Source organism: Rhinolophus ferrumequinum, chromosome 14 (assembly GCF_004115265.2).
Source record: "Rhinolophus ferrumequinum isolate MPI-CBG mRhiFer1 chromosome 14, mRhiFer1_v1.p, whole genome shotgun sequence".
NCBI classification, from domain to species: domain Eukaryota; kingdom Metazoa; phylum Chordata; class Mammalia; order Chiroptera; family Rhinolophidae; genus Rhinolophus; species Rhinolophus ferrumequinum.
Window position 1 is genome coordinate 26,133,269 of NC_046297.1, and position 24,794 is coordinate 26,158,062.

The following is a 24,794-nucleotide window of genomic DNA, read 5'->3' on the forward strand; positions in this document are numbered from 1 at the left end:
TGAAATTAAATGAGGGCAAACTTTATTTTCCTTCAAAATGAGGTATTTGTGAATACACAAACAATGAATGTATATTGTTTTATAATATACTCACATAATATGCAAAAATGCATTGTTTTTATCTCTATTATGAAATTTCACAACTCTCTCTCCCTCTCTCTCTCTATATATATATATATGTATATATATGTATATATATATATATATATATATATATATATATGTGTGTATATATATATGTATAATTTTTGGTTAGGAATACAGGCTTCAAGTTAAAAGAAGAATTCAGATTAGTGACTAATTAAAGTAAAAAGAGTCACTTTGAACTCGATTTTACAAATGCATTTAACTTGAATTGTCAAGATTCTATTATTATTCAACTATATTTAATTTTTCAGCAGATACAATCTATAATAAAATATCATAGATCAACTAAGATGATGCAATAATCTTAAAGTTTTTAAGTAAGGCATATTTTAAAAGTCTTCTAAAATATAATCATTTTTTTCACAAAGCACTTATGAAATGTGTGAATTTTGTTTTTGTATTATTTCATGATCAAAATAAGATCATTTATGTTTAATTTTTCTTAGTACTTTTAATTTTATACTATTTGACAAAATTAATATAAGATCACATATATTTTATTGGTTTTTTATACTTAAGAGAAAGTAAATTAAAATAACAGTCTGGCTTTAATGAAGCCAAATTTACAAGCAAACAACAACAGATATCCCTTCTTTAACTTCTTTCTAAATTCTTTCAGTATCCTGATTTTCAAATCCATAATGATCATCTCTTTGCTGTCTTTAATTTTATAATTTTATCTTAATATAGTCAACTTCTCTTTTTGGGGAGGAATCCCTATGATCCATCATATTATATTTCTGAAAAGGCCAATGAACTATTTATATATTGCATGACTGAGATGTGGCTATACATTAACTGAATTGTTTGATCAACCTATAGGCCATTAAAAGGAGATCAATGGTACCCTTATTATTTAACTGAGATACATTGTCTTTGGGTATAAAGCAGAGATAATTTAAAGTTTATATTAGAATGTACTCCTGATGCTGGTGTATTATTTTGTATTTTAATTAATTATTAAATAGTTGTTTCTTTAAAATTTTTGGTTCATGAGAGGATTGAATTATCTTTAAAACTATATGATTGTTCTGTATTCCTGGAGAGCAGAGTTTGGGATTGATTAGTTCCTAATATCCTGGTTATTTGGTCAGTCTTTTTATGGACCAACTGGGATTTCTTGACTTACTTGATACTGTTAACTTACTTCCTCTCTATCTTTTGGCTGTCTGGAAAAAGCACATCGTCAGTTGTGACGGGAACTAGCAACAAAAGCTTGCACAGATCAGTAAACTCTTGTTTCAAGGAGGGTGGAACAGGCACATCATCTGTACATTCAATGGATAGCTTTTTTTGAGACATCTCCTAGAGAAAGGCAATTCTCTAGGTTCATGTTTGCACCAAAGACATGTTTATATGCTCACATCTGGGTCGAGTTCAACTTCAGTGAACATGTACTAAACATGTGTAAAGACACAGGCCTTCTATTACACACAGGAGATATCAAATGGACAAGAAACAGTCTCTGCTTTCTTGCAGATGTTTCCAGGTTACTAGGAGAAAGAATTACCATTCAGAGGGTTATGCCCAACACTATGTGGCATAGAAGCCACATAGTGGCATAGAAGCAATGTGTCTTGACATTGTTGCTGGAAGGACATCCCAAAGGAGGATATGTTCACCTGGCACAGGAGGGCAGCAGGAGGTTTGTGGGAAGTGTTCTTAGTTCCATTTAACTATTACCTCATGATTTAGAGCAAATTTTTATTATTATTACTACTATTATTATTATCATCATTATTAATATGTGGCTCTTTTATGAAAAAACTGGTGTGGATATTATGCAATTAATTAATCATTCATAAAACTTAATCCCAATTAAATGAGGAGAAAACATCTATTAGCTCTGGCCTCATGGGAAAAGAATTCTCCCCTCTAATAAATCTGATGTTATCAAATAACCTTGCCAATGGAATCAGTGTTCCATAACAGCAAGCCAACCATCGATAAATAGCGACAACTTCGATGAATTTATGACAAGAGTAATAGGAGAAGCTTAAATTATAGGTTTATTGTTTGTCATGCTATAGCTTGACATAGCTCTGTAAATATGAGCATGGTCACAAGTTTCTAAAACATAGCTGAGAGAGCTGACTCATGAACTTCAGGGACTGTGCTTGAAGAATGAACAATATCTCTATAATCCTCACTGCATAAACATAAATTTGTCATTTATGATGGCCTTTACCTCTCTTAGAAATCATGAGGCTTCTTTCAAATGAACATATGACTTTAACTTTTACCCAGGCTGCTGTCTCCTGATTTCCTTAAAGTGGAGTCAAATAGTTGTTGTAGGTTGCCAATTGTTAGGGTATCCACAGCACAGAGTGCTGGGTCAGAGGGTTTTAGGAAGTGAAGTGACCACCTCCTAAATTAAAAAAAATTAAAAATGCAGAGAGAATATAGCATTGCATCTAATGTGACATCATGTATGGGGGGCAAATGACTATACATGGCCTAAATTCTTACCAGAAATGATTTAGGCATTTAGGATAATTTGTTCATTTTGTGAAATATGCAGTGAGGAAATATTGAAAGCTCAACTTTCTAAAGCATAATATTAAGATTACATTTTCTTTTTGTAATGAGGTTTTTAGATTTCAGTAGGTGGTATTTTAGATCATTAAAAGGAAGCTTATCTGTTAAAACACATGGAGAAGAGTATCCATCCTGTCTACTTTATTTCTGACCTAGCTCTCTTATATATTCCTTGTGTCTCTCATTTCAAATTTAATTGCATATTCTCTCTTATTAGTTATTGTTGTCTTGTGTTTACTTTCTTTCCATAAGTTAGATTATGAGTTCTTAGCAAAGAGAGGTCATGTCTGACACTTTTATATGTTTTGTTATACTGAGATAATAAACTCCTTGGAAAAGTCACTGAAATATGTCAATCTATTTCAGATTTTAAAATTGAAAATACAATGATAAAGATTCACCCCAGATAGAGATCCCAATAGAGCAATATGAAAATCATATGTCAAAATAATACACTGTTTTGTCAAATAACATATGTCTCCACCATTGGTCTTTTAAGTCAAATGCATCAATATCTCTTGGTTTCCTAAATGAATAATAATGAATTCTGTCTCCTTCTTTTTGCTTCAAATGGAGCAAAGAGCAAAAACCAAAAACTGCAGCCATGACCATGTACCTTCTAGACCATCAGAACAGACTATAAGAGGGACTGTGTCTAAGTCCTGTAGGTCAAGAGCGAGCTCCAAAGCTCCCAGCTCTTCTAGCCGACCCACCACTACCTGCCCTTGCCCCAGGTTAGGTTCCCTGAAAAACAGACTGAGATAGGAATTTTGACACAATGCTTTTGGAGGCATGCTCTTGACAAGAATACCTGTTAGCAGAAAAGGAAGCAGGACTGGGCAGTGTGAGAAGTTGAATTACAACACGATTGCAGCACAAGTCTCAGCCATTCTTACTGGGAGCTCTGGGGCTGAAATTGTTCTTCACAGTTTTTTCTGTCTTAAGGCAAGGTTGAATATGGGCTTTCCCCATGAGGCTGTGATTTGGAGGTAGAGCGTTCTCTGACTGAGGGCAATTCCCAGAAATGGATTCAGCTAAGATCCATTAGCTTCCAACACTCTCATCAGGTGGGGGAAATTAATACCTTAGTCCTGCAGTGGGGAGAGGTTAGTGGCATGCCACAGTATCCACTATCCACTACAGTGTACTTTTTCACAGTTCAAATTCACTTACTTTGCATATTAAGTTCACTCTTCTATTTACTCTTCTATTCAATCCCTTTACCCTTGCCAAGTACCTCTGCTAATCTAGATGGCTTACTTGGCAGCCTGACTCAGACCTTCATCCTTAAGGGATTTGAGACCCTGGTCACCATGACTTTCAGAGTCTCTGGCTGCAGGACATACTGATTTGCTGTCAAGTGTGTGCCAGAAAGAAGTAGGAGACACCTCAGTAGATCACTTCAGTGCCAAATGTATTCTTCCCTGTCACCAAAATGGAATGGCAACCTTCCTAGTCCCAATGATCAGGGTCAATTACTCCTGCCAGGATGTTGACTCTGTTCCTTGCCTTTTGATCTCTAAACACAAGAAGTCCAAGTGACTGAGAGGCAGTAAGAGTTTAAAGTTTATTCGAACACATACTGTGTACCCCAGTGGAAGTATTGTCCTTTTGGGGCCTATGATCATTAGACCCACAGAGCCAAGATTTGGAACAATGGATGTACAAATCCTTCCGGTGAGTGACTGAGAAGCTGGTAAACCAAGCCACTCCTAATTTCATCTTAGTTCTTGGACCCATCTATTCAAATTATCCAGGATGTAGCATTATATAATGATTATTTAGAGTGCATATATATAGTACACATGAATTGCAAATACTTTTCCCCACTCTGTGGCTTACTTTTTTCACTCTTATTGGTCTTTTAAAAACTGCTTTGAAGAGTATTATATATATACATATATATATATATATATATGTATATATATACACACATATATATACATATATGTATGTATATATATATATATATATATATGCACATATATATCATAAAGAAAAGAGCTCAATGAATCTTTGCAACCTTCAGGTTGTTCACATGCTTATGTAAACAGATCAAGAACAGAATATTGATAGGAAGCTCCACTTACTGGTTGTTATCTTTAGGTGAATAAAAACTTAATTTTAATGTGGTCTAATTTATCAGGATTTTTTTTCATTTAAATTGTGCATTTTGTAAACTGGTTAAGAAATCTTTGTTAAAGTTGTGAAAATATTGCCTCACATTTTTTCCTAGAAGCTTTATTGTTTTACAGTGCATGTTTTAAATCCAAAATCCTTCTGAAATTCTTTGTCGTAAGGTAGAAGGCAAGACTTTTTTTTTCCAGCTAGATATCCAATTAAGCTAGTGTCATTCATTGAAGAAATAATCCTTTCCCCAATGACACCTTCGTCATAAATTTACCATATACAAGAGCTGACAATTAAGTTCATGAACTCATCCTAGAAAAAATGCTATATACCTCATTGCTGAATATCACTACTGTCACCTTTGAAGTACTCCCCTTGGGAAGCTATGCACCGACACCAATTCCTAGTCCACCCTTCAAAGCAATTTTGGAACTCTTTCTGGAATGGCCATCAGAGCTGTCATCGTATTACCTTTGATGTCCTGAATGCCATCAAAATATCTTCCTTTCAATATTTCCTTTATCTTTGGGTAAAGAAAGAAGTCATTGGGGGCCAGATCAGGTGAGTAGAGAGGGTGTTCCAGTACAGTTATTTGTTTACTGGCTAAAAACTCCCTCACAGGCAATACTATGTGAGCTGGAGCACTGTAGTGACGCAAGAGCCATGAATTGTTGGTGAAAAGTTCAGGTCGTCTAAGTTTTTCACACAGCCTTTTCAGCACTTCCAAATAGTAAATTTGGTTAACTGTTGTTCAGTTAACTGTTGTTCAAATTTATAATGAATAATCCCTCTGATATCAAAAATGTTTAGCAACATTGTTGCAACAAGTTCTCAAACTTAATTGCCAGGTCTCATATGTGTGGGCTTATTTCTGGACCCAATAGATAGAATGTCTATTCTGTTCCATTGGTCTATTTGTTTATGCTTGCACCAATAACACCACATCTTAAGTACTACAGATTAATGATAAACTTTGACATCCAAGTCTGTAACTCTTCTAACTTTGTCGTCATTCTTCTTCAAGATGGTCTTTGCTGTTCTTGGTTCTTTTTATTTTCATACAAATTCAGAATTAACTTGTTAATTTCTAAAAAGAGAGAAAATTGTTCTAGAGGTTTTATTTGGGATTGCATTGAATGTAATAGATAAATTTGGGAGAATTGAAATCTTGCAATACTGAGTCTTTTATTCCATGAACATTTTATATTTCTCCATTTATTTAAATCTTTAATTTTCTCAAAATGTTATTTGTTTTATATGAGTTTTACACATCCTTTGTTATATTTATTCCTAAGTATTTCTTACTTCTATGTATTATAAGTGGTTTTATATTTTTTGTTATTTTCATAAAATTTTTATTGCTGGTTTATAGAAGTTCAAATAAGTTTTTTAATAGTGCCCTCACTAAATTTGCTTCCTTATTTTAATGTTTTATCTGTAGATTATTTTTGGTTTTCCCCAATCGTGTCTCTGAAAAAATAATAGTTTATTTTTTTTCTTATTTAATCGTCAGACCTTTGTTTTTTTCTTCTTCTTCTTCATTCAAATTCATAGTTCCTGGTCCCTTTCAATGAGTCCGTAGTATTCTGCCTAATTAGAAGAAACCAGTAGGAATACCCACTATGAATTTTCCATGGAAATACTAGAACATGCAAATAGTTTCCTTGGATTCAGGGATTAATAACTTTCATTTATTTTTCTGTTATATTCTTTGGGGGTGCGGGTATGCTCAGAATATATCTATTGCTGAAGATACATTTTTAAAAAATTGTTACATATCTTCTAGTAACTTGCACTGAGAATTTATTACTGTGGAAAATAAGCTGGAAAACTCTTTTGGAGCCCAGTTCTTATTGGACAGATTTTGGGGTTTCACAGTTTCCTAATTTGTTATATTCTTTGAGACCTGAAGGGTTAATGAATTTGACTTCTAAACATAAGTCCAGCATTAAGTATATTATTAATGTTATCTAATTGTTGTTTTCCTCGGTCATTTTTTAATAATATTTTAGCCACACGTTTTCATCAAATGGAGTATGATTTCAAATTAGAATTTGAGTTTCTAAATGGAAGCATTTCTCAAATATGTAACTAAAAATTTCCCTTGGGTAAAAATAGAGATCCTTTAAAGATATTTTAATAAAACAAAAACCACAGATATGAAATATAGTGTTGAAAGGTATTTGGTGCATTGATAAAGTTCCCTGGAGGACTCTGGATGTTTAAAGCAACAGTTTGATTGAATAGAACAATAAATGCAGTGGTGAGTGTATTTTCTCTCTTTCTTTCTCATCTACTAGAAAAATATAGATAATAGAGCTCATTTATTTCCTTAACATTTCAGAGCTCCACAGATGGGAAAGCACAACCCAGTGGAAATTATTTCTGGCAACCTTGAGAAGATATGTTAGCAATTTGTGGCATTTCTTTCAGTGACATGTAAAGCATGGCTTTCCCTCATTGCAGTGTCACAGTGAAGTGTCACAATAAAGCCAAAATAGTGTGCCCTCAGGGAAAACTAGAGAAAGGGACCATTTTCCATGCACACACAAAGGGTAATATTTATTATAAGTTCTTTCATTTTAGCTTCAAATGCTGCCTGGGCCATAGCTACTTTGCAATGGAGAAAAATGCACAGAGTGTGAGATTTAAAGAAAATGTTATGTATAAATCTAACATAATTTATGTAAATATAAATAATATGTAAAAAAAGAAAATGCATTCATGGACATACAAATATGCATAAGTCTGCGCAGTGTGCCAGGGAGAGATTTTGTGATGTTGCATAGTAGCAATATCAGCCTGATATTGATGGAGTCTAAAGAGCACTGAGCTGGGAGTCAGAATAACTCTAACTTGACCTATTTTTGTCCTTACCAGCACAGAAGTTATCTACTTTATCTACAACTTGTGATATAAAAAGAAATATCCGTGTCTGATGGATAAGGAATTTGGTGTTCCAAAAAACTCAATTATTTGTCACAGATTACACAGCTAATATATTATTTAAGGAAATTCATACACAGTTAATATCAAGCACAATAATTTATTTTAAGCTAAATTTGTAGGTTGGTGCAAAGGTAATTGTGGTTTAAAAGTTTAAAAATAATTGCAAAATCTGCAATTACTTTTGCACCAACCTAATCCTTAAGATAAAACCTTATATGCTTCCTCCTTGCACAATTATTATTTGGACCCAAGTACTGAACTTGATTTTTATTACCATTAAATGTCATCTCATTAGTTTCTTTCTACTGCTCCAGATATGGACATTTTGAGTGCCTTAATTACATTTTGCAACATGTTTTTCATTGCTGCAGCTCAATAGCATCTCCAGATCTAATGAATGTCATATATATATCTGCACGTGATAAAGCCCTGTAATAGGCAGCTTCCTTCCAGTTAGAGAAGTGACTGGTTTATCCAGGTACTACTTCACCCAGTTATCAAATGCAGATGGAAATTACCCAAATTAATTGTTCTAATCTGGCAACATGAAAGGGAGAGCATGAGCCTTGGAGCCCAGCAGATTGGGATTCAAATATCAGCACCACCAACTACCAGATATGGGATTTCGGGAATGTAATTTGTCTTTATAAGTAAATTTGGATAATAATGTTAGCATCACAAAGTTTGTAAGTATCTTACAGGTAGATATGCAGCCTCATTTATCACCCCAACCATTAAAGAAAGAAATGACTTTTTTCTGACTGACCAGTTCTTTTTAGAGACCCAGGTATCATTAATCAGTGTTTACTGACACTGAAAAGTCTTCATCTTTGTAAACTTTCTCAGCCTCTTTCCACTTTCTTTCCCTGTTTTAATATCTGAATAATATTTGCCAGAAGCCTCTCTCATTTTATGTAAATCCTTTTGGTTTGAGATAATGGTTTACTGGTCTTACTTGTATATTTTCTGAGTATCTTTGATGGAAACTCACTTGATTTAGGAGACTTTAACTGTAATAGTTTAGGGAACTTCTTGAACTCATTTCACATGACTAAGAAATTTATTCCCTTTTGATATGTTTCTTCTGTCCCTCCTCCTTCAAAGGTCAATCTCCTTGACAAAGGAGGCAAGTGTGAAGCAGTTCTGCTTCTCTGTGCTCACTTTCATTACTTTATAACTGCATGTTATAGACTACTGTTCCTTGACAAACTGGCAGGTTCAGGCCATGTAAGTCTTCATTTGCTGCAGTCTTCCTGTAAAGACATGTGTTTGCTGTCATTGTCATCTGGTTATATCCTCTTTTGCTCCATCTTTGTACATGGTCACTTTTAATTTGAGCTCATCAAAGAAATTTTGCAAAAGCATATTTGCTTATTTAGTAACTACACTGCTCCCTCAGAATAATTTTGAATTCTCCTATTTTTAATCTTATTTGAGAAATTTCTAACCCTCTTGAATTATCTCTCTTTCTGGAATAATTTTTTTCTCTTAGAAGGAATAGCACTTTTTTCTCTGAAGTTTTCATCTGTGACTATAATAAAATAATTTTCATGAATGGGCCACCATCTTTGCATTGATGTTTCTAAGAGAACAATTTAAGGCCTTTGTCTATTTAGCAATATTACTGAGTATTTCATCATTTTTAGTGATGGAGTAAGTAATATCTTACTGCTCTGAGTCTAGGATTCTCTCCTCTGAATCTTTTCATCGAAAGCTCTTGCAAATTTGTTCCTAGAGCATTTAATACATATCTCTCCTAGACTTACACGGTTGGCTAAACCCTCTGGTTTGCTGGATCTTGCCAAGAGAATGTTTGCGTTAACTTCAATACATAGAATGATCTACATTAATTCTGAGAGAGCTGTGTGTAAAAAAAATATCTATTTTGAAAGGGCCACCCTCAGGAACATATCCAAATAAAACCATATGAGAACAGGAGTAAGAATAAACTATTGTCCATTTTTGTGAATTCCAATTTTATTTATCTTCCTTTTATGTGTTTGTTCTTTGTACCAAATTGGTAAGAATCAAAAAGCAAAATGCCATGTAGCATCTTTTCACCTTGTGTGTGTGTGTGTGTGTGTGTGTGTGACTGGACATGGGTTGATTGAATGTTCATAACTTGTCCCCTCCCTTTATGCTTCTTTCTTTCAAGTCAAAACTCAGGAAGTGGCATCTAAAATTTGATATGCAACTGTGGCAGAGATAAATAGTTTGGGTAGCAAACAACTATTGAAGAACCTTGTGATTTATTCATACTGGACTCTTTTTGTTGTTGTTTTGTTTTGTTTTGCTTTGTTTTATCTGGTGGTATATTTTTCACATTAGTTGTTTCTTAGGATTAGCAAACTAGTCAAATCTTGTTTCATCCCTCCCAAGGTATTTAGTATAGTGCGAAGCAAAGCACAGATTAACATATGCTTACTCAGGATTAAGGATGATTTTTTTAAAAAAAAAACTATTTTGATAGGCAGTAAAATAGAATCCACAATTTATTCAATGGATGCGTTGTTAGTGCCAACAATGAACCCTAAACCTTTAGGCCCAAGTTTCCACAGACTTTAGATTATGCTTCAGTAAAGTCAAAGGGCAAATAACAGTAAACTATATTTTACCAAGTTCTTGATTTATAATACCACATTCTCAATCACGACAGTGCTGCATATGATTGTTCCACGGTGAAGAAGAGGAGAGTTGAAGAACAGGCTTCGGGTGTCCCGATTAACAAGAGAAAATCCCTGCTAATGAAGCCCCGACACTACAGCCCAAACATGGACTGCAAAGAGCATGACACCAGGATTGAAGCAGAGGAGGATGATGGTCTTCTGGAAACCAACAACCAACCTACCACAGGTAGTAAGGATGAGTGCCCCGAATTTTTCAAATGCCCTGGCACCAAAGACTCAGACTTAATTTATGTAGAACATACAGTCTGTGTGGTTCAAATCATATTCCAATTTGGAAACAAAACTAAACACTTAATTTCACTCAGCATCCATTTATTGAGGGCCAATTTTATTTTATCAGTAACTGTGGAATATCTAAAGATAAGCACCAGAGGGTCCTTGACCTTTCTAAAGAAAATAAAAGGTATTAAGCCTTAAATTTGCAGAGTATCTTGACTCCCTAATAGGATGGATAACTAATGCCTGAAAGAACCGTTCAAAATAAAAGACACATTTAAGCTTCAACATATGACATATTAATAAAACATTTGTATTTGTATTTTTGTTTTATAAACACGTAGTATAATTTACCCCCCCCCAATATAATTGATGATAACACCATGGACCAATGCCAGTGAACTGTGACCTTAATATGTTCAACATTTTTAAAATAAATATTTATAGCAATGGATGGCAGAAGGGACCTAAAGTTGGCAATTTAGAGTCTCCTTCATTCAGAAAATGCTAACTATAGAAAATTTATCATTCTGGCCATTATTTCCCAAATAAATCATTTTAATTTACCTGTAGGCACACATTATGTTTCATTAATTAAATTCTTCACTCATTCATCAAATGCTGTTTGCATGCTAAGTGATATATAGTTACTATTTCAAAAATTTAGGATGTGTTTCTACCCAGTTCACAGTTAGTTCTATTAGTCCCTGGTAGTTAGTGCTCCAGGCGTCAGAATATCACCAACTACTTTGCGCATGAGGCTGAAATTGAAGAACAAGCAAAAAATTATTTCCTAGCTAACCATGCTCCATAATCTAATTATCTCCAAGCTCTGACTACCTTTAGACAATAGACTGGGCTAAGTTTCTACAATATTAAATCACAAAGTCACATTTCCAGAAATTGCAGGTCACAGATGCTCCTATCTCTGGTCAAAAGAGAAAAACTCTAAGTTGTCTTCAGTCCTTTGAGCAAGTTATCCCTCACTCTCCAGAGGGAAAGAGAGTTAAGTTAGTGTCCAAGCCCAGTATAAGGGCTTTTCATCTCTTGGGGTACTCTGGGTACCCCAATGTCTTTACCTGGCCAGGTGTGTGCCCAATTGTGTCTTCAGCAGGCTGTTCAGATGATGAAGAGAAAATATAGTGCTCATGAAAGCTAAGATCATGAGCTTGTATCCATTTGATGGCAAAACTACAGACCATACTGTCAACTGTCTGTCTTTCAAAGAGCTGCAGGTGGTCATTAAGAATGATGAACAAAACTGAGCAGATATACCTGAACTGGGGCAAAGATAAGACAAGTTTGCAAAGTACTACCAGGAGGTAGGACAAAGGCACACTTTCCCAGTGCAGACAAGAAAAAGAACAGTCACCTTACAGTGACATTAACCCAGTGTGGAGTCCCCAGTTTATAACCACATGCTCATGATTAAGGGAAATGTGTCAGTTATAGGAGCGTGAGGGGCTGAGATGATACTTTTAACACATATTATCTCTCAATAAATAACAAATAAGAGACAAGCCATTCAAATTTTAGAACTTTGAAAGACAATTTATTTCTTTAAGGCTTTTCTTCCCAGTAAGATTTACATATTAAAGAGGCCTGGAGAACTAATTTATCTATAAAAGTAACTCAGATAATTATAGAAACAGAACAAATATCTAATTATAATGAAATCCAGTTATACTGAAGGAGTCAAAGTCGAAATGTGTTGTGATTTTCAGAGGATTTTCTTTTATTTAAGTTGTTTTAATGCAGAACAGCCGATATACATGCAAGAATCCATTAGTATAGGCCTTCTAGAATTACCAGACACCTCAGAGTAGAGACTTTGGTTTAAAGCAAATAAACAAATGTGAACTTTTACATATTAGGCAAAAATGGTGTTTATTTTTTCACTCTTCAAGGAAAGTGTTAGCTCCAGACCATTGAATCTCCCTTACACTTTGAAATTGCACTCAGGACTGAGAAAAGGCTGTCCTTGGTAACTGTCCAACTCTCTGACTGCCCCCAGAAATAGACACTAGGAATTTCTTGACCTATATTGTTGTGGTATTAAGAAAGTAGAGGTGGGTTTATTTGCTAGTTTTTGTTTTGTTGTTGTATTTGTTTTCATATATTTTTATTTATAATTTAGTGATCATTGTTTTTCATTGCGAGTTAGCTGTCAATTGTATTCTAATATCTTTCCATAATTTCACTATTGAAAATATTCAAACTTTTGAAAATAATAGTCTGTTTGTATTCTGAACAGTTTCTCCTAACAGTTGCTGTACTTTGTAAACATCACCCATGACACATAACATTTGTAGGTTGTGGGATCTGGGGGTTAGCTTGTTACAGAGGGACAAGCATAGAGCTGGGAGGCCCTGGCCCTGGTTCTGAATTTCACCTCCCTGTTGGCCAGCTTTGTGATCTTGAGCAAGCCTTTAGCTCTTTAGAACCATAGTTTCCTTTCTGTAAAATGGAGTAGAAAGTATCTTTTTTAGAGTTATTATGCAGGTTAAACAAAATAAAAAATTGAACAGCATGTCAGGAACGCATTAGTTTATTGTCCTAGGATGACTTTGGATAATCTAGTCATTGGATCATTGGATTATCCTCATATTGAAGATGAGGATCCAGGACTCAGAAGACATGGGTCTGTTCAAGTCACACAGGCAGGTGGTGCTGGGCCAGCCACATGACCCCAGTTTCTGAACCTCAAAGCCATAGAGGTTTCCCCTCCATATAGCTCATTGTGCATTGACACTCCAGTTTCCCCAGACAGTTGGTGAGCTTTGCCATAGCATGTGTGGCATGGGTGGTGACCTGGGCTGAGCCTTCCTTGCACTATGGACTGTGCCCTTTCACGGGGTTCAATTTCACTTATTCTAAATGACAAACAGGCCCCATCTCACTTATGTGGAGGGTCCTACATTTCCTCTGCCATTACTATCTTCTAAAATAGTAAGGGAGAAGAGAGTCATTGTTTACTGAAAACCTGTTGGGTGTTATTTGCTTTCCATGTGCTCCCATCTGACCAGTGTGCCTCACTGTGTGAGTGAGGACAGTAGCATCAGAAAGGTTACGGGACCTGTCAGAGTTTGCACAGAGATGAACACCAGGCCCAGAATTAAACCAAGGTCCCTCTAAGTCTAAAGGCAGGGATCTTTTAGTTATTTCGATGGCAAAAGCGGAAGATAAATCAGTAGGCCACTGGGGAAAATAAAAACACAATAACATAAAAAAAGTAGGCAGCTAATTACAAAGCTAGAAGAAACAAGTGCCTTGTCACAGATCTGTCAGTTTCAAAAGCTCACTCAACTTTTTTTTTTTTTTTTTCCTTAAAATTACAGTGAAAGCCAGGGAGAGGTGAGTACATAGAAAGTTGGTTTGTAGGCTAGCAGAGCATCCCTGGAAACCATCGTGTGAGATAGACACCTCTATCGGCAGGACTCCTTTTTTTCCTGAAGAACAATTAATAAATATTTTCTTTTAGTATATAACAAACAATTGAACCAAACAATTATGTAAAATGGAAATGACCCAAAATGCTAGCAGTTGGCAGCAGCACAGTGAAATGCATTGTCGTGCACATGTGCATTTTTGTCACTCCCGCCTCTCTGGTGATCTGCACTTAATAAGAATATTTTAAACTATGTAGCTAAGCAACAGAGGTAATTGTTGCTTTCTAGAGCTTTTGTTAGCACTCTAACACAGCCCAAATATGCATAATTAGGTATAATGTCTATAAATCATTATTGTACACATGTGGGTAGTTAAGTGGAGTGAGAGAATAGTTCAATGAATTGAGCATATTCACTGAAAATGCTTTTTATTTGTTTTCTGTAGTTCATAATACTTTAAAATTATCATAACCCTTTACACTTTCTCTTAATCGCCAACCGTGATATTGAGAAAAACTTCATTTGCATTTTAGACTATGTTTAATATATTATTTAAACCTGGAGTTTCTCTGATATGAATTCAGAAGAGGGTAGACCATCCTATCAAATATTATGTGCTTGTTTATCCAGGCTCTTTTCTAGGAAGTAAAATGTTAAATTTTTCATTTTGTGTTGAATAGATCCCAACAAAAGACTGCACCCTATAATCAGTATTATTTAAAGGGGCTAGTGTTGTACTAAATTCTTCCCTTCATCCAAAAATGCTTTTAGTTACTATGGCAATATTTACTTGATCCTGGCAGTCCAGTGTTGATTTAGGGAGATAATTACCAGAAAGGAAGATGATGGAGATGTGTTTTTGAGTGTCCTCATCAGAGACAATGTTTATAAAAAATTAAACGAGACGAAAAAAGACACATTGTCTTCCACACAGACACCCTCTCTCTCAATCCTCACACAGGATGGCTGTGCTTTTCTTCCCTCCAAAGATGTTTATTAACACAGAATGCACTTCACTTGGTATCTTTAGCAGTTTTTAAGGGGGCTTATTATTTTGTGTTTCCCTTCCCCTACCCTGCCTTTTAAGACACAGAAATGGCCGTGCTCCCTAGACTACACCTCCTGCTGGGCCAGGATTTGGTCACCAGAGAATCTGTACCCTTAATTAGTGTGTTTGCACTGGGACAGGCTTAGTAGGCTGACATATATATACGTACAATCTTGTCACCCAAACTGGGCCAGTGCAGAGAGTGAAAGAGGGTGACACTAACAACTGTACTTAGACCACAGAGATCCAATGCACCATCCTAGACAGATTGGCTGTTGGGCACTTGTCACAGGGCTCCTTAACTGTCAAGATGCCAGTTGGCCCTGTACCGAGAACTAGGTAACATTCAACATCCTCCAACCATCCCCATCTCTTGTCTCATTTCCTTTTTACACACATGTACACAAGTACCAGACCAGAAAATGTGTTACTTTTTAAGATATTATTTGATCATACTAATTTTCCCATTTGCTTCCATTTTCCTCAGCGTGGAATTTTCATATGACAATTATGAAAGTGGTCAGGAAGTCTTGAAAGGTTCAGAATTTTTTTAGTTATCATCTCTATGTAGATGTATTTTAGCTAACATTCCATAAAATCTGAAAGTATGAAGACAAAAAACATAAAACATAAACCAAATAAGCTTTGAAAATATATTGTCATGCTAACAGAGAAATCTTATGAATATTTCCTTTATAATGTATAGTATTATGTATATTTGATTTCATTCTAGGTGGCTAAGATTTGCAAATATAAGAGGTACTGTAACAATAATTTCACTGTTAGCAGTCTGTTATTGTTATGTATCTACTTCAGTACCCTAGAAGCACTTAGACCTTAATATACTGAAAATTCTAATAGCTCATTTTTTTTAAAGGTAATTCTCAGAATATTAAGGTGTAAGTTTTTTATTGTCTTAAGAGGATATATACTTTTCTCCCAATATTTTAAAAAATTGACAGATCCTACATACTCACATATTTCATATATATATAATATATATATATAATATAATTATATATTATATATATATAATTTCCTTGAATTTTTTTTGAAAATATTTCTTAAAATAATTTTAAATTATTAAATAAATTTCTTCTTGTTTTTCAAATATTGGTTTTATTTTTCCATAGAAGAAATCATGATAAAACTTATGGATGAGAATATTCATTCAACTGCACAAGAAAACTCCAATGGGAAGGAAGACAGATATGGCTGTTACCAAGAGCTCATAGCCAAATCTTTAAGGAACTTGGGGAAATTTGAAAAAAATGCATCTGTTCAGACCATAAATGAAAACTTAAATGACAGTGGCATCCAATCTCTAAAAGTGGAGAGTGAAGAAGTAAATCAGTGCTTTATGATTCATTCCAATGATGGAAAAGACAAAATGGATGACTCCCAGCTAAGGTTCTGCTCCTCTGATGATAACGAAAGTAACGCTGGAAGCTCAGAGAATGGTTGGGACAGTGGCTCCAACTTCTCAGAAGAAACCAAATCACGTAGAGGCCCAAAATATATTTTAGTGAATAATAGAAAAGACCTATTGGAAGTTCCTGAAATAAAAACTGAAGGTGACAAATTTATCTCTTGTGAAAACAGGTGTGATTCTGAAACAGGAAGGAGAGACCTACAGAGTGCTTGTATGGAACCACTGGATGGCAAAGCCCAGCCTTCATTCCTTGGGATTGAGGAAGATGATAACCAGTGCCTGGCAGCTATGACAGAAGAGTCTGTTGACCTGGAGAAAGCAAAGGGGAACTTAAATTTGCTGGAGCAGGCAATTGCTCTGCAGGCTGAGCGAGGTTGTGTTTTTCACAAGACCTACAAAGAGCTGGACAGATTTCTACTGGAGCACCTAACAGGGGAAAGGAGGCAAACCAAAGTTATTGACATGGGTGGAAGACAAATCTTTAGCAGTAAACGTAAGACATGTCTTTCCATTTATTTTAGAAATAAAATTGCTTTAAGTTTTGGGGGAAAATTAGTAAGATTTAATTACCTTTTCCAGGTAGTATTTTGACAACTTAAAATTTAAAAACTAATTTATATTGTAAAATAAACAATTTCTTTTTTTTCCTACTCTCTAGATTGTTCTCAGATTAAACTTACTAGTCAGCTTTATTACACACGATAAAAGGATCATTGCCTCTATTTCTTTTAATTTGACTGCTTCTTAAAAATACATAATATTTTTTTAAAAAGCACTTTATTGGACATGTTAGAAGTACATTAGTATTACTGGATTTGAAATCATTGTATTAGTCAAATCAATTTCAGAAATTTAGTTTTTCTTTCCCACCCTCTTTCTGGAACCATCTGACTGCCTTTGAGCTTCAAAATAATGTCAAACTACCAGCAAGTCAGGCAGGATGATCTGATCCTTCTTAGAATAAAACTGGATGTTAATGCTTTTATAAGCCTATGCTTTTTACAAGCTCTCTAACCCAGGGCCTACTTGAATGAGAGAGAAAATGTGCTTGGAGGAGACTACAATTATTCCTCAGACTTTAGGGAAATTGTGGTCCTTCTTTCATAAAGATAATCCCCTCCTTTGCCCTCCCAGCCTTGTACCAGCTGGGTTTGGTGATGTTTCCTGCAGTTAAGTGAATTTCCCAAATGGTGATATTTAAGTGCCTAGAAGGCTGTTGAAGATGGGTGTTTCCGAGATCCCATCAGGCTCACTCTTCCAGAACTTGATTATTTTTAAAGCAAGTTTCTAAGATGACTCTTGGACACCCTAAAGTCTGAGAACCACAGAATTAGGGCAGGAGTATTTTAGAGAAGATCAAGGTTGTGGCCCCAAAATGCTTATGAGAATAATGTGTTAGTATGGTTTAGATGTTCCAATAGCTGATATTTATGCAGAAATAAATGATATAATTTGTCCTTTTAAGACCAGTTTAGTATTCACCTCCAATCTTGTCAGATATTCTCTTGCAGTTTATAAAATAATGACATATGGTGAGGAGCAAGATAATGCTATGCACATATATTGCCAGTGTTGGGATGGAGACAGAATATTAACACTGTATTTAGCTCTGTGCACTCCACTAATATGCAACTGTTGAACTTGTCTGTGTGTGTGTGTGTGTGTGTGTGTGTGTTAATGAACTATGAAATCAGAAAAGGAGATGACATTTACTTCAAATTCCCCCAACCCATAATTTCCAATATACTTGATTTCATTCATTCTAAGATAGTTTCCCATTTCAACGTCTCTTAAATAAGAAGGGTGTGGCATGATTTAATTTTCAATAGTTTTTTCTTCTTACTAGCACACAAAATGATGTTTCATCTTACAATTCATAACTTCCAGCCAATAAAATCCAGTATTTGGAGAAACTTTAGCTACTTGTGCTTTAGCTTAAAATATTTGACAATCCTATGGTCATTTTTGTAGAAGTTTTAGATTTTTTGGTTTCAAAAATTAACAAAGAAATAGAATCTGGGCTTGTAGACACTTCATCTTGGAGACTTACTAAATTACCAGTGTGGCTGCATGAGTCAATAGTATGTCTTATTGGGAAGGGTACATTCCTGCCGTGGGGTGTTAAAAGCCTATGCAACATGGAGACCACACTGGTATAAAACAGACAAAAAAAAAAAGATGTGAAGCTCACAATACAGGGAAACTCTGCAGGCTTAGCCCAGAGGATGCCTGCAGAGTCCAAATTAAGTATTCACTTCCTGTTCCTTGTTCCAGATGTTGGAGCCAGCTGACTAAGAGGCACTATTTTCTCTGGCATGCATTCCATTTTTCTTGTCCTAAATGAGAGCCATGCTCTCCATAATACCATCCTAATTTTTCATACACCTTGGGCATGTGACTCTGCTGTTAAGAAGAGAACACTAGGATTTTAAAATATCATTTTACCCAAGTCTTCAGATGAGTCAGCAATTCTAAAATGAAAAAAAAAAAAAAGTTTGGCTCTCCTGTCGCTACTACTAAGCATTTAGTGAGACTTTAGGTTACAACATAAGTAGTCATCATACAATTGATTGTACAGCCAAGGACACTTTTAGAGTGAAGGGGAGTGATATGAACAGTCACATAAGTATATCAAGTGTGAATAGGACAGTCCCAGGCAAACCAGGATATAAGGTCACCTTCATTATGTAGCATTCCACAAAGAAAATCAAAGAAGAAAAGCCAGGTCTGATAGTCACAGGAGCTCTTTCTTCTTATCTTGCAAACAGGTTCTGCCATATAGAGCATTTCATCAGCATCTTTTTTTCACTCACAGAGAAGAGGCTTGCTGACAAAGGTGCATGATGGACTGTCAGTGGACCACACCTGGTCAGGTGCCAGCCCTGCCTTATCTCCCACACCCTCTCTGGCTTCCTGTAGATAAATAATGTGGCAAGGAGGAGAAATGCTTGATGCCAAACCTTTCAATGTGGTTTAGAAATGTGGTCTCACCTGGATGAGATCCAAGAGAGGAAGGGCACCAAAATACACATTACTTCTCCTTTTTTCTAATTCACTTTCATATTTCACTATCATCAAACTTCAAAGATTTTGACTAGTGGTCTACAGATATTACATGCCCAGATCAACTTGAAATTTTGCAACACTTTTGGATTAAATAAAATATATATCCAAAAAATCATAGACCATGTCAAAACTCTTAACATGTCCCTTTGTCACAGAAAACAGAGTACATTCTCGAAATCATGGTATTTAAATCCTGTCTCTCATTAAACAAAAATGCCTGATGCTCAAGGAACTCTTTCCACTGTTCCTTTCTGTCAACTTAGAGCTTTCTTCTCTCTCTGCACCCGACCCCCTCATGCATGATAAATTGAAGGATCCTTGGCTCCTCCCATTTGCTGAAACCATGCTGCCAAATAATTGCATTACATACAACCTGCTGTGCCCATCTGCCCAGGACCATTTATAATCCAACAACTGGATTGACGTGCTATCACAGAGGCATGCCTGCTCAACACAGTATTTGACCCTGGAGACAGCTGCTGCCTCCTGTGACATTGCCCTATTCTTGGTGCCTCGCTGGGAGCAGGAGCATACATGCCATCGACCCTGCTAGGGAGTCCATCATCCGCAGTTTGCTGGCAGCAGGATCATACAGATTATTTATTCTCACTCTCAGCATCAAGTGTATTCACTCTTCTTTATACCTCATGTTCTGAGAAGCCTCCAGCTGCTTCCATTCCACATTGGTCCTTTCCCTGAGGTTTTCATACCTGTTCAGCTTCTGGTTCCTCTAAATACCCAGAATGCTGAGTGACAGGCTTGCCCCAATGACTGGTATCATCCCATGCAAGAGTGAGGGGGCAGTTTGTCATACATAAATGCATTTCTGTTTTAAGTTCATCTACCATCTCGATCACCATTATGAAAATATCTAAAGAAGGCCTCTTCTGTGTTAGCTTTAATCTCCATGGTATTCATGTTAGTCCTGGTTTATTTTATATATTTATAGAACCCTTTAACCCTCAGCAATGTGTGTGCCAGAAAATTAAAACCCTAAGCTTGCTAAGCTTCAGCCCTCCCCTTCTAAGCTGCTGTCTGATGGCAGCCTCACAAAATGTGTTAGGAGGTGTCCCTATTCCCTGCCTGGCTGCACCTGTGATCCCCACCCCCACCCCATGTTCTTGGCAGCACTCTGTTCTCCAGGCCACTCAAGGCAGCCTCCACTCTTTGTATTACCATTCTCTCTAAGTCTCCCACAAGAATGATTCTTTGCCAAACCTTATTCCTATTGCCTCCGTTCTTTAGTTTCTGCATTCAGAGTAAAATCAACAGTTTCTTCTCTGTAGTCACTGCAAAATAATCCAAAATGACAAACCACTGGGGTTTTGAAATTTTGGGCCTCTGCAGCACAGACAATTAGTTGGGCATGGCACCAGATGGCATTCTTCACTCCCTGTACTAACTCATCGGAGCAGATTCCACACCTGTCTAGGAGCAGCCAGCCGCTGGGACCCGAAGCTTAGGGCCACATGCTTCCAGGGACCCACAGTGACAAGGCCAGAGAGGTATTTCTCAGATATGGTGGCTTCATTGTTTTGTAATTTTTTTTAAAATTAAAGTTTATTGGGGTGATCACTTTTTAGTAAAGTTATATAGATTTCAGGTGTACAATTCTGTAATACATTATCTATATCTCATATTGTGTGTTCACCACCCAGAATCAGATCTCTTTCCATCACCATATGTTAGACCCCATTTCCCCTCTTCTAGAGCCCCCCGCCCCCTTTAATCTCTGGTAATCCCTAAACTGTTGTCTATGAGTTTTTGTTTCTTCATTTGTTTGTCTTGTTCTGTTGTTGTTTTCAGTTTTATATATCACATATCATTGAAGTCATATGGTTGTTTACTTTTTCTGTCTGATTGATTTTGCTTAACATTATAATCTCAAAATCCATCCATGTTGTCACAAATGGTACTGTTTCATCTTATCACCAAACAGTATTTCATTGTGTATATATACCAAAAATTCCTTATTCATTCCCTTATCAAAGGACATTTTGGTTATTTCCAAGTCTTGTCCACCTTAAGTAAAGCTGCAATGAACACAGGAGCATATATATCTTTACAGATAAATGTTTTCAGATTTTATGGGTAGATAGCCAGGAGAGGGATTTCTGGGTCATATGGTAATTCTATTCGTAATTTTTTGAGGAACCTCCACACTGCCTTACATAGCAGCTGCACCAATCTGCATTCCCACCAACAGTGTGTGAGGGTTCCTTTTTCTCCACAGCCTCTCCAACACCTGTTATTATTTGTCTTGTTGATGACAGCGATTCTAACTGGGATGAGGTGATATCTCATTGTAGTTTTTATTTGCATTTCTCTGATGATTAGTGACGTTGAACATTTTTTCATATGTCTATTTGCCATTTGTATGTCCTCTTTGGAGAAATGTCTCTTCAGGTCCTCTGCCCATTTTCCAATGGGGTTGTTTGTTTTTTTGTTGTTGAGTTGTATGAGTTCTTGTATATTTTGGATACTAGCCCCTTATCGGAGGCACTGTTTGCAAAAATCTTTTCCCATTGGGTTGGTTGCCTCTTTATTTTGTCGATGGTTTCTTTTACTGTGCAGAAGCTTTAAAGTTTGATATAGTCCCATTCAGTAATTTTAGCTTTTACTTCCCTTACTTTTGTAGTCAAATTCATAAAATGCTCTTTGAACTCAAGGTCCATAAGTTTAGTACCTATGTTTTCTTCTATGCAGTTTACTGTTTCAGGTCTTATGCTTAGGTCTTTGATCCATTTTGAATTAATTTATGTATATGGTGACAGATAGCGCTCCAGTTTCATCCTTTTGCATGTGAAAAAGCAGAGGTGATAGGGGACAGCCCTGTCGTGTTCCTGAACGTAGAGGAAAGGGCTTCAGTTTTTCACTGTTAATTATATTAGCTGAGGATTTGTCATATATGGCCTTTATTATGTTAATAAACGTATGTTAAGGTATTTTTCCTTCTATACCTATTTTTAAGTGTTTTCATCATAAATGAATGTTGTGTTACCCAAAGCAATATACAGATTTAATGCAATCCCCATCAAAGTCCCAATGGCATTTTTTAAAGAAATAGAACAAAAAATCATCAGATTTGTATGGAACCACAAAAGACTCCAAGTAGCCAAAGCAATCCTAAGAAAAAAGACAATGCTAGAGGTATCATACTCACTGACTTTACCTTGTTCTACAAGACAACAATAATCAAAACAGCATGGTATTGGCAGAAAAACAGACACACAGACCAATGGAATATAATTGAGAACCCAGAAATAAACCCACATAACTATGGACATATAATTTTTGACAAAGAAGAAAAAACATACAATGTAATTTTGAACTTGGCTTTTTCCAGACTCCTTCAAACGGAGATAGCTTTGGTTTAAATAAATTCTTTCTCGCTTTTTCCTTTTTTTTCAGGAGCCTGTGCATCCTATGGTGTGGAATTGATTTTTCATAATGAGGCTCTAACTACAGGATGTGACATGACAACTTAAAACCATCTCTGTTTTAACACTCCCTTGCCCTGTGTCAGCCTTTGTTTAGGAAACTAAGAAAATTGAAAACATGTTTTATGTTTCCACAGGTCTTAGTTGAGGGTCTTATTCAAGGCAATGTGAGAAGAGTGTTCATGATGATAAACTGAATAAAATGAGAATGTCACGCTGCAAGGCCACTCTATTGAAAGAGAAGGGAAAGAAGTATAAGCAAATGAATCTCTCAATTTAATTTCTCTGTAGATTCACCGAGGCCTGAAAAGAGGGAGACCAAATGCCCTATCCCAGGGTGTGATGGCACAGGACATGTGACAGGGCTCTACCCCCATCACCGCAGCCTTTCGGGATGCCCCCACAAGGTGCGGGTTCCCCTGGAAAGTGAGTACTGTTTATCCCTTAAAGAAGTAGGTGCTTTGTTATATATGCCATGACATCACAAAGTTATCTTCTTTCTCGTCTAATTTGGAATTAGAATGGAAATATAAAGTTTTCTATGTGTAAAGATGATTTTCATCTAGCCTGGTATTTAAAATATAGTGTACTAATAGAAAATTTGGGGTATAGTCAGACCAATAGATCAAGAGATGACTGACAATGAGAAAATAATTTGTTACTCACAGTACCCGAGAGGAGGTGGCAGGCCACACCAGGCAGGGCTACCTGGGAAGCACCTGGGTTAGTCAGGGGCAGAGGGAGGGGGGAATTATGGGCAAGAGCCTTTATTGTGGTTTCCATGGGAAAGAGCAGAGTAAGCAGGTTTAGGATTGAAAAGTTTGAATTCTTTCAGTGGGCTCTGGGATTTAGGGGCATTCTATAATTGTCTGGTTTCTGGCTCTTGGAGATTAGAGCAGGTGGAGAGTGTCCTGAAATATAAGAGCCCCATGAAGGAGGCAGTTGGTTGAGGGCTCAGAATTTGTTTGTTGTATCTGTAAAGTATTTACTATCTCTAGGAATTAGGTATCCCTAGGAGGGACAATCTCTCCAGGGTTAGCAAGACCTCAGATGTCCAAGTATCAGGATACAGAAAATAAAAGACATGGTTAATACACTGTGGGACTGCAGAGCCCTTTCTCACTTGGAGGCATAGTTTCCTGAAGCCACAAACAGTGTTAACCTCCGTACATCATTTAAATATGGAAAGTGAATCACATCACCAATGTCCACCCTAACCACTCGGCACTTAGGGGTATGTGATGTCTGTGATGTTGCCTCAGGACATCCTACAGCAGCTGAGGGCCCTGATCAAGAGCAAACTTGAGTTAGTCTCCCCACCCACAGCCCTGCAATGAGCTAAGAAACTGAAGGGAAAGGAAAGGGCTGCCCCTTAAGTTCTGAAGTATCTGTGTCACATCTACTTTTTTTTATTAGTTTCAGGTATATAAAGCAATGTGATAGTTAGACATTTACACCCCCTACAAAGCGATAACCACCCCCAATCTACTACCACTTTAACATCATATATGGCTGTTACAATACGATTGACTATCTTCCCTATGCTGTACTCCACATCCCATGGAGATTATATATATATCCATGTATATATATATATATATATATGTATTTATACGTGTATATATATATATATATATATATACACACACGTATATATATATATATATAATCATATATATATATATATATATATATATATATATATATATATATATATAATCACCTCTTAGATCATACAAACCACAGTGATGG

At 36.1% G+C, this 24,794-nt stretch overlaps 1 protein-coding gene across 12 annotated transcripts in view; it reads left to right on the forward strand.

Annotated features, from left to right (window-relative positions):
- The window catches only part of LOC117034109 (suppression of tumorigenicity 18 protein), a 152,328-nt gene that overhangs the window by 64,798 nt on the left and 62,736 nt on the right, over positions 1-24,794 (forward strand). For 10 of the 12 annotated variants that reach the window (XM_033126809.1, XM_033126808.1, XM_033126816.1 and 7 more), the window contains 3 exons: positions 10,421-10,617; positions 16,238-17,029; positions 23,334-23,468. In XM_033126809.1, coding sequence (XP_032982700.1) covers positions 10,421-10,617; positions 16,238-17,029; positions 23,334-23,468 — 1,124 coding nt within the window. Of the gene's footprint in view, positions 1-10,420; positions 10,618-16,237; positions 17,030-23,333; positions 23,469-24,794 lie in introns of those variants that run through there. The other 2 variants (XM_033126807.1, XM_033126818.1) reach the window with 2 other exon arrangements.